At 36.0% G+C, this 10913-nt stretch overlaps 2 protein-coding genes across 2 annotated transcripts; both read right to left on the bottom strand.

Moving 5' to 3' along the window:
- On the bottom strand, nucleotides 1-2908 carry LOC108996215 (aspartic proteinase Asp1-like). The gene is made up of 8 exons (XM_018971985.2): nucleotides 2541-2908; nucleotides 2340-2454; nucleotides 1640-1866; nucleotides 1194-1427; nucleotides 820-958; nucleotides 524-721; nucleotides 319-388; nucleotides 1-231 (listed from the first exon to the last, which is right to left on the bottom strand). The coding sequence occupies exons 1-8, from the start codon at nucleotides 2741-2743 to the stop codon at nucleotides 122-124; spliced, it is 1296 nt and encodes a 431-aa protein (XP_018827530.1). The 5' UTR covers nucleotides 2744-2908; the 3' UTR covers nucleotides 1-121.
- Nucleotides 2909-3480: 572 nt separating this feature from the next.
- On the bottom strand, nucleotides 3481-9533 carry LOC108996365 (aldehyde dehydrogenase family 3 member H1-like). The gene is made up of 12 exons (XM_018972231.2): nucleotides 9346-9533; nucleotides 8528-8629; nucleotides 8182-8434; nucleotides 7911-7979; nucleotides 7704-7800; nucleotides 6186-6392; nucleotides 5903-6018; nucleotides 5716-5820; nucleotides 5470-5642; nucleotides 5278-5368; nucleotides 4629-4778; nucleotides 3481-4084 (listed from the first exon to the last, which is right to left on the bottom strand). Exons 1-12 carry the CDS (start codon nucleotides 9381-9383, stop codon nucleotides 3845-3847), a joined length of 1641 nt encoding a protein of 546 aa, XP_018827776.1. The 5' UTR covers nucleotides 9384-9533; the 3' UTR covers nucleotides 3481-3844.
- Between the last annotated feature and the right edge of the window lie 1380 nt (nucleotides 9534-10913).

Raw genomic sequence — 10913 nt, 5'->3', positions numbered from 1 at the left:
GCAGTATACTCCAAGGGGTAACCTGCATTTTACATTTACAAATAGATAGGTAACGAAATCATAATGATACTCGAGATGAATAGACAAAGTATGATGAGAAAACGAATAATAATTATTATCATCAAATGCTAACGGCTTTAGATTTTGGAAATGGATCACATTTGTCAGAGTGCCACCCAATCAATTGATTATCGTTGTCAAAGATTACCATCTTTCCTTGCATCGATATGTCTGTAAAAGATAAAACAAAGATAGAAACCCCAATCGACTAATTAATTAATTGAAGAGAATATGATCAATTGGGATATATGGTGTTACCTCCAATGATGTTAAAAGTCGCCCCTTCTTCTGTTCCATTTAGAACACCCATGCAAACATTTTTGAAATCCTATAATATAATATATAGTAATTAAAATTTTAATACAAATTAGTGTCTTAATTAATTGCTTTTCGCAAAGACTAGAATGAGAGAATATGAATAAATAGGTGCATATATATATATATATATATATATGGAACTTACTGAGAGTATGAGATAAGCATCCGGGGGGACTTCATACTCAATTCTATCTTTCCCATCAGTACTGTTGAAGCTCAATGCTATGGGCTTGAAGTATTTGCTCGCCTCTTGTAGGCTTTCGAATGGACCCTCCCAGCAGAGTGGGAGAGCCTGGTCATTCTCTGCTACTGTTAATTCCTTCTCACTTGCTTCTTTCTTCACCTACAAAATTAAATATATACGTATGTACATCATGATAATTGCTGGTTATTGCTGCTATATTTTTGGCAGTACTGTATGGATTGCTGATTTTCACTTACCAAATCAGTCAGAGTTCCGTAAGCATGAGAATCCAGGTAGGTGTAGGAGGTACCACTATCAAAAATCGTGCGTAGTTTTTTAATTCCTGTAGTCTTCCCTCCAAATATCAGTTCTGCATCCCCAGGTGAGTAATGTTCGCTGACATATATTACAACATGAGTTTGTTATAATTAAGAAGACAAAAATACTAAGAAGCGTATAAAACGTCGATCGCACTGTTTATTTTAGGATCAGTTTTGTTTTGTTTTGTTTTTTTTCATGTCGTTAGCTGATCATGCCGGAGGCTTTTATATCAGTGATGATCATGTGACGTTTAAGATGTCAATAAACAAGTTTGCAAATAAATTGATTAGAGGAGAAGCAGATTACGTACGGATGTTTAGGTGACATTCGTGTCCAAGACAGACGTGAATGATTATAAAGGTCATCCCCAAAGAAGAGATATCCTCCGCCTTGACCTTTGAAACAATGTCCAACGACATTTCGCACATAACCCTGCTCACTAAGCTGCGATAAAATGCTGGACTTTCCTTTGCCAAGGCCGAGCATTCCGTCAGAGGGATGATGATGATAAGGACCAGGTCCAGGAGTTTGGTCATAACCACAGCTGTATGTACGTAGACATGCAGGAAATTAAAATACAAAACAATCAAAATTACATGCATGTCAGGATCACGTATTAATGATCAATCATATGTAAATCATGGGTGCACTGGAAGACGTATCGGGTACGTACAGATCAAGTTCAGAGAGATTGAAAATTAAGAGCAGGCAAGAATAATTGAGAAGAAGAAATTAGCAAGCAAAGTCATGACCAACCCAAGGGCTAGAAGAGGTTTGGGTCTTTTTCCACCTGTGAAGTTGAGGGAAAAAAGGTCCTTGACAAGGAAACCACGGGAGGAAAGGCCATCTGCATACTTTATTTCGTAGTCACATCGAGATGGGGTTTTGCATTTGTAGTCACAGGGTGGTTGCAAGGATTTACAAAGAGGGTCCTCAGAGGGTACCACGTAATCGTTATTGTGCGTGTAAGGTGGATGAGGAGCCTGCAAAACCAATAATAAAAAAAAAAAAAAAAAAACAAGAGGAGTAGATCAGAATGCCGCAGTCACAATGCATGGCAGAACTTGGGCGCATGAAATTACTACGTACGGAAGTTTAAAAAATCAGAGTACAATCTTCGAGGCCGGTCGGTTGGCAGAAGCTAGCAATACACGATGGTAATGAAGTATTATTTCGAATCGTATTAGCAGTAATCAAGAACAAGTATCCAAATTTGCACTCAGTTCGGGTGTTATTCACAAGTTATTTCATGATATGACTATATATCCTCCCCTCTTCTATTTCCATAAATTAGCAACAAGAAATTGTGCTTGCCTAGAAAATCTCCAGTACTCCGGCCACTTTGAGCTAGCTAGCTAGCCCTGATCATGACGTACAGTAAAAAAAAAAAAAACTCATGCATGCTCGACGGAAAAGCTATGTAGAATTCATTGTCATGACCATTTGAATTAATTACCTCGGTGCATGCTAAACAGGGCTCGCACTGGAGCCATGTGAGGTCACTACCTGTATCGGGATCAAGAAAATATGGCTTTGATGGCTCGCCTATGTGGAGGGTAACGTTGTAGAACCTGCAAATATTTATGATGCAACAAAGCTTTAAATTCAACAGATCGATCGCTTCTAATTATATAGAAATCTTAAGAGTACTACGTACCCGGTAGGATACACGTTCCCGTCAATGGGGAACACAATGGAGGATTTATTATCTCGGTTGAGCAGCAGTGAGGAAATCGCTTCAGTAATTGGTTGCACAGACTTCCTCCCATTTTGCTGGTGCTGATGATCAACATAGGATGACGATGACAACTCACATAAACTCAGCAACAACACCAGCTGCAGCAACTGCAGTAGCAACATCACGCCCACCTGAGCCTCTTCCTTGATCCAGCTTTTTCTTTCCCTCAATTAGCAAATTGAATGAACGAGTTGCATGTAATGACTGCACTAATTTAAGTACTCCATGTCCAATAAAATGGCATGCAGGGAGACAAGAAGTACGTACGTACAGGCATGGGTGGGTGCATGTGATAAAGTGGGTAGGCATTTAAGTACGTTAGTATCACTTCTGAGCGAAGGATGAATAAGTATTGCTTGCTTCTTTTATCCTCTCTAATTTCCGTTCTTTCCCTTCTCTGTACTGTTAGGCTTAATGTACGAAAAGAAGAAGAAGAAGAAGATGAGGTTTCTTCTAACAATGGTTATTCCTTCCCTCCATTGAAATCTATGGATTTTTTGAAAATTATTCTCTTAAAAATAACAAAATAAAAGATATAAATAGAGATATGAGAAAGAGACGATCACACCCACAAAACCAAAAAGCCACGAATGTAGGTTTGAGTGAAGAGAAAAAGCACTCCCAGTTGAAATATGGGGACTTTCTTGGAAACTTCTTTGTGCAGAAACTTAATTTATCTCTATCTCTTTTGCCGTTCCAAACTCCCAGTCTAACACATGTATGCAAGACAATTAATAGGGAAGCTTCCATCCATCCATGAGTAACTTTCTATATATACGCGCGTACGTACGTACCTGATCTAATTAATCATGCATGTATAAATAATTTGATACTCTTTACAATGTTGAACGCATTTGAATAGTCTACCAACAACAAAAATAATAGATGCTTATAAAATCCTTGTTTCGATGTTCTTGTATATATGCTACAACCTTGAATAGGTACTTGATGGCACACTACAAGAAGGGCGATCGAGCGCCTTGAATTCCACAAATTGCCAGTGATTAGAAGACACTGACCTTGCATAAAACTGAAGCAATTGAAAATTAAACTTAGTCCTAAAAAGTATTTGACAGGCCAGAGAACTTCAGACTCTATTCATTATGCAGAGAATATACCTGGCCATTGATTATTTGAAGAAAAAAAAAAACATTCCTAAAAGAATAACTGGAGATCAAATTAAACAGATCTTCAAAGTGACTCATCCTCATGCATCTATCATTTCAATCTTTCGACCATCCAATCAAAGCAAGTATTATGGAAATTATGTTTCCACTGATCAGGGCCTTCAGCAGTCTTTGTTTTCCCGGCGTGTATGGTGGGTACCTAACAGATGCATCTCCAGTAAAACTTCTGTATAGAACTGCCTTCTTATGGCTAAAAGCATCGAAAGAGAATTTGCCATGGTATGCTCCCATTCCACTCTCCCCAACTCCACCAAAAGGTAAACCGTCTACTGCAACCTGCATTGTGAAGTTGGTGACAGAAAAAAAAAAATGATCAATTAGATCGAACGCAGGTAATAAAAGATGGTATGTCCAAATGTCACATGGTGATCTCATGTCATAGAGGGCTTTGAAGATAATTCTGAAGGCAGAGGACAATCAAGTTTCCTGTCACAGAGTTGGAATCTGTACACCACATCTATAACACAAATATCTGTCAACCTTAAATCCCAAACTTCATCGTTGATCTGTTGAGTTCCTCAAATTCACTAGTTTGCTCTTTCACTAAGAAGATTAACTAAATTAACAATAAAGACCTCTGAGGAATGTTGATGCTCTAATAATGGTCTTGCACAGTTACTTATTTAGCCATCAAAAGGTTTTAAAATGTCTCCATAGATGCCAATTATTCCAACCAAACTAAACGGATGATGAAATCATCATTTTTGGTTCGTATTGATATTGGAACCCAACTATGACTGGATTTATGAAATAAGATCAAAATGGAATAAATTTAGCATATCTTTCTTTTCTGTATCAATTTCAGGATGAGAATATTCACATGTAGAATGGTATCATTGATGAGCATTCCTCCTGAAGATATCTTCTGCACAAAATCCTTCTTCAGCTGCTCATCATTAGTGAAGAGATATGCAGCAAGGGGCTTCGGTTTTGAGTTTATCACCTCAAAACTGTCTTCCAAGTTCTCAACCTGTAACAAAACAGAAGAAAAATTGAAACATTTCTACACACTTCTGTGACTCTGTCCCACTATAGGAGCTGCAAACATAGCTTCTTTTAGAATCCACTGTTGTGCACAGATCTGGGAAATGTGTAGCAATAATTTTTCAGGAAGAAGAATTGAGGGAAGAAAGTGTTCCATTGACATGAAGAAGAGCAATGGTTTTAACCACCATTACTTTTTAAAAAGAAAATTAGATATATATATATATATATATATATAGAGAGAGAGAGAGAGAGAGAGAGAGAGAGAGAGAGAGAGAGAGAGAGCATTGCTGTATCGACAATTCATATGTCTAGTTTGGAGTTGGTCTTTGTCACTTGGGCATAATGAAGCAGGGTAGATTAACAAAGACACTTCTTAATTCTCAGAAGATGAATGGAGCGAGAATAAAGTTTCCATCTTCATCAAATGACAATATCTCTTTAGAAAGGAAGATGCACTCCTTAATTCTAACCATAGTACTCACAGTGAGAATAGGCATTAAAGGCCCAAATATCTCCTCCTGCATTATCTGGGAGTCCTCTGGGACATCCAACAAGATGGCTGGAGCTATCCTTCTGAAATCAAAATTTAGACAATTGTTGTAATGATGGTTCATCTAACTTAGATAGGACTGTCAACAAGCTAAATCAAACAAGTAATGAACGACCGTACTCACAATTGACTCTCATCCCTTTGGCCTCCAAAGACAACTTTATCAGATACCTTGTCCTCATCCAACATCTTTACCAGACGAGCAAACTGGGATGAGCTCACAATGCGGGACATATCTTTGGATTGCAGTGGATCTTTCCCAAAAAATTGCTCCAATTCATATTTTAAAGAATTTATCTGTAGAGCAGCCATATATTAAGAAATATGCATTTCAAGTATACCATTTCTGTCTTCCAAGAAGCGGCCTTACCAACTTTGGAGCCAAGTCTTTTGTTGTTATAATATAGTCAACACCAATACATACTTGCCCACTATTGAGTGCCCACTTGCCAGCAATTATCCTCCTAACAGCAACCTTATACATGAAAAAATTTAATCCATTTCAGAAACTACGAGGGGAAACACGATTCAAACTCCAGCAGAAGAGCAATTCTTACTTGTAAGTCGATGTTTGAATCAACAACAGCTGGGCATTTCCCTCCAAGTTCCAGAGTCACAGGTGTAAGGTGCTTTGCAGCCGCAGCCATCACGATGCGCCCGACCCTTGCACTGCCTGCAGAAAACTCTAACAATTACTTCATAAGTATTAAATATAGGAAAGTCAGGCATGCTGGGGGGAATTTAAATGCAGCTGCTGCTTACACATGTAACAATGGACGTTTCAAAAACCTTAGGCTATCGGAAGAAATTACGAACAGTAATAAAATGCTTGAAAAAAACCTGTGTAGAGTATCTTATCCCACTTCTGCTCAAGTAGTGAAGTAGTTTCATCTACAGCTCCTTCAACAACTCTTATTGCAGATTTGTCTAAATATTCCTCCACTAATTTAGAGAGCAATAATGATGTGGCAGGGGAAATTTCTGATGGTTTTAGAACCACAGCGTTTCCAGCTGAAATAGCTCCAATGACCGGATCGAGAGATAACGCTAGAAAATAGACACATTATACGTTATTTTTTGTCTGTGGATAGTGTAATGAATAACTCTATTATAAGCTTCTGCACCGCACACGGTCAATGTGAGATAATTTGATTTGAAAGATAAATTTTAAAATTTAAATCGAAACTTATAATGTCAACAGTGCACAAGATACCATAAAAAACTCTCAGTGAAATTATAACAAAGAGAGCGAGCGATATTTTTTTCACATTGTTGCATAGATCACTACAAGTTAACAAATTTGAGAAAGAGGAAAACAGGGTACCCGCTGATTTGTGAAGCTGATTACATGTTCTTAAGATTCCCAGTTATAGAACAGTGGGATGTTGTTTTACCCTATTCAATGAAACCAACCAGATGGGCATTCAGCAGCAAAACATGCTTTTGTGTCTACGTGCTTTACAAAGGTCTAGGAACAACTTTGGGTTTCCGACAAATGTTCTTTATGCTTTAGATATGGGATATGCATAAAAAGTCAAAGGAACATCATTGCTCAGCAGTACTAAAAAGACTGAAGTTTAATTTTGAAGTCAATGTCTGCACAATGAATAAGTGGGAACTTTTGAAAGATGCATGAAGGAACAACTTTTGTCGCCCCAATTCAGGGGAGCTACAAAATATTAGGACTCAAGTTAGCGATACTGGAAATTTGAGAGTACAGTACTTACAGTCAAAGACAACATACATGATAAAATAACAGCGGAGAACAAGATTACATTGTAGGTGTTGCATTCTGTAGAATGTGATATAGATATGCATGCTTCCATTCATTTTAAAGCTATATATTGTTAAAGATATAAAACAAACAATAAAATCTATCTCTTCCCATCATATTAAGTTTTTGGAATACGTGGTGATTTCATATGGTATTAGAACAGAGGTCCTGAGTTCGAATCCTGAATCTACACTCTATCTCATTTAATTAAGTATTTGATATGTTGAGTCATCCATTGAGAGAGAGTCTGGTCCACGCGTGAGGGAGAGTATTAAGATATAAAATAAATAATAAAATTTATATATTCTCATCAACTTATGAGTCTGAGACAAGTGATGATTTTACAAATATGATTATGACATGGAAGCGAGTAGATAAGCCAAGAAAAGAAAGTAAGAACGAAGTGACAAAAAGAAATAAGAACAGTACTGATGCTATAGCTCTAATAGAAAGTTATTATGTATAGCTACTAAAGGCACATTAGAAAAAAATGGGATTTGTTGGGATGATAACTCTGAAGTGTGAACATTATGTTGTGAACCAATGTCAGATTGCATGAAACCAGATTCTGATCTTTTACTTACAGAAAGGGAAGTTCCATGTCGAGATGACCAACACAACTCCTAACGGTTCTGACACGATTTCTGCTGATGATGGATATGTTGTAAGTGAAGTTTTGACCTGAAAAGTGTTGACAAATTTATGCTTATGATTGTACAAATTTTAGGAGACGGCCAAAACATTACCCATTACAGTTGTTCTCAACGATAAAAGTAGGCACTGTTAATCACCTTTTCTGGAATCATCCACCCGCTCAATTCTTTTAGAGCCGACTTACACGATGATTTTACCTGAGAAATCTGCATCAAACATCAAGCATATATGTTAATTATCTAACAGACAACATGGAGTAAATAGGTGGGAAAAAAAATGAGATATTTATATATAGTATGACATGGTACAAATAGCAGTTGAGAGATATGCTTCAGAGAAATTCTACGAAGGAAGGAATAAAATGAGTGACCACAATAGCTATAAACCAAAGAAGAAGATAACGAGTACCTCGGAAATATAGGCTTCGAATGCAGGCTTTGAGAGGTCCTTATGAAGTGCTTCGGTGATCTCTCTCTCCTTTTCTTCAACCATCTTCTCGATGCTCTTCAACTGCGACACTCTCCATTCATAGCTCCTTGTCCTGCCGGAGTTAAAGTTCTTCCTGAGCTCCTTAACGAGTGAAGCTGCTTTGTCTGCGTCAAACTTTGGGTTCTCTTCCATCTCCACCATTAATGACAAAGTTGCTGAACAGCTTTTAAGCCTAAAACACACATATATACACGAAGGAAATGAGTATTGAGAGAAGTGAGGACACCAAGAAAATATGCATAAAGATGGAAAGAAATTAGGCTACCGGTAGGAAGTCCTTGGAAGGTTGGGGAAAGAAAGTCGTGTTTGATTGCTCTTTCTTGTAAAACGGTAAGGGAATGCTCTGTTAACGCCAGCACTACCTGCACTGTATGTATAAGACAAAGCATAGTCACATGATCAGTTCTGCTTGCGTTTATCTGTTTTCTTCTCACAGGCGCTTAATGCGAAAGGGTCTCTTTCCTAGCTTGTTCATGGAATTTGAAGTACTGCTCAATTTCAATGGCGCGTAGCATCTTATAATAATTCTTTTGTTACCAAACTTAAAGTAAGTACTGATCATCATATCCAGCTTGAACAATTGAGTTTTGCTTCTAACCAAAAATAAAGGGCTAGATATTTGCGCATGTACAAGATACTATATATATATATATATATATAAAGCACGGAAATCTGAGACAAAAAGAAAAGGCAACAAAGCTAAAGAAAAATGAAGAAGATGGACCCATGATCAGTGGAAATGTTAAGAGATCTAGCACTTTTTTGGAGTGAGCGGTGAAAAGTAATTAACAATTGTAGAGTGTAGAGTAGATCTTTTTCTTGCTTTGTCTGTGCGTTGTATATAATAGTCTACAATTTCTAAATTATACTGCATCTAAAGTCATGTGAAATAAGTCATTATTCATCAAGGAAAACTGAAAAGAAGAAGGAAATAATTGCAGAAATAAGAAAGCCATGCCCTACTTCAGAAACTCCATAGTTCCATGTAATATACAAGTTGTAAGCTGGATCAGATCGATATATATTCATATCTAATTTCGTTGATGAAGTGACACATGTATATAAGAAGGTGAGAATAATTACCTGCAGTGCCACAATAGCTCGATAGAGATGTTCTTCATGATGGAAAGAGAGAAAGAGAGAAAGATTGAAAGACAGATTGTGGAGTATCCTCCTAGAAATGGGCACAGAAAGCATACCTAAATAATGCCTTTTGAGCTTGGGAAAAACATTTGCATGGAAAACGTTGTTCTGTATAAACATGACAACATAATGCAGACAATGATTTCTCAGCCATTGAAACATGGAGATAACGTACGTAAAAGATTCTTGGCATTGGTTGATGCAGTACAGTTTTGGCCCTTTTGGGACTGCTTCTAACATTACTATCAACCGGTCCCCATGAAACCATGGTGGTGCTTTCCGGTCAGTGGTCACCCACTTTGAGATTTGATCCGTTTAAGGGGCTACAGAAAGATCAAGACAGCTAAAGTTACTATAATTTGGCTCAAAATCAAGCATAAAGGGACGAGCATGACCATTTAGTGAAATTGTAAATAAGTGGAATGAAATAATTTATTTCTAAGCTAAAAAATTCAATGCCTTGTAATGTGAAGAACTCCTCCCTTTTTTTTTTTTTTTTTTTCAAAGTAGTTTTGTTTTAGAGTAGTGTGCACAATTTATTTTTTCACAATATTATACGTATTGAGTAGCAATCTCATTTTTCAATGTTTTTTTGTTTTAATTTAAATTTAAAGTTTCGAATTTTAAAATTTTCATTATTTTCAATAATTAGCACATATATAATTACATAATTATGTAAGTAAAATTGTAAGTATAGATACATTTTAACTTTATGGGTCAATGCAACTTCACTCATACGGCAAAATAGGTTATAGTGGTGGCTTTTGCTTGCAAGATTGTACCAATCTTATACCTTAGTCAATTATTTTAGTGAAAGTTAATGTTTCAATCTTTTACCGTTACGTTAAAAGTTAAATTAAGAGGATATAAGCGGTTTTAATTATATAATATTTTATGATAAAATGATAATACTTGAGCCCATGCTTGCTTGGTCTACTAGTTTACTCAATATTATTTTTTGGCAACAAATTAAATAATTTGGATTATACAGTTTTTTAGGATTTTCAGAATTTTTACACGGGATCAAGGTCTTGTTCACAAATTGTCAAATTCTTATCCCCAGTTGAGAGTTTCAAATGAAATAGAGATAGACACTAAAGTTAGTCGTATAATATTTATTGTTCATTTAATAATTATATGGACAGTAATAAAAAATATCGTAAGATCTATTTTATGTATATATCTCATTTTTATTTAAAGTCATTAAATTTAAACAAAAAATTGAAGACATTTTTAGCCTCTTCACTTAGATAAAAATAGATATTCATTCATTATCATTCCACGCACTATATTTTTTTAATTTATTTTTAAAATTAATTGAACTCTTTTATTTATTATTCATATACTACACATTTATTAAGAAAAAAAATTAAAAAAAAATAAAATATAATTTATAGAGATGATGAATAATTTTTTTTTATAAATTAATATGTGTACCTTCTTCCTATCTTAAAGTTTGGACAGGCGTTAATGAGACCTTATTCCTTGAATATGACTTGGTAGATTGG

This window comes from Juglans regia, chromosome 1, assembly GCF_001411555.2.
Source record: "Juglans regia cultivar Chandler chromosome 1, Walnut 2.0, whole genome shotgun sequence".
NCBI classification, from domain to species: domain Eukaryota; kingdom Viridiplantae; phylum Streptophyta; class Magnoliopsida; order Fagales; family Juglandaceae; genus Juglans; species Juglans regia.
The sequence above is the reverse complement of the archived record's forward strand: the minus strand, read 5'-3'. Positions and strand labels throughout refer to the sequence as shown.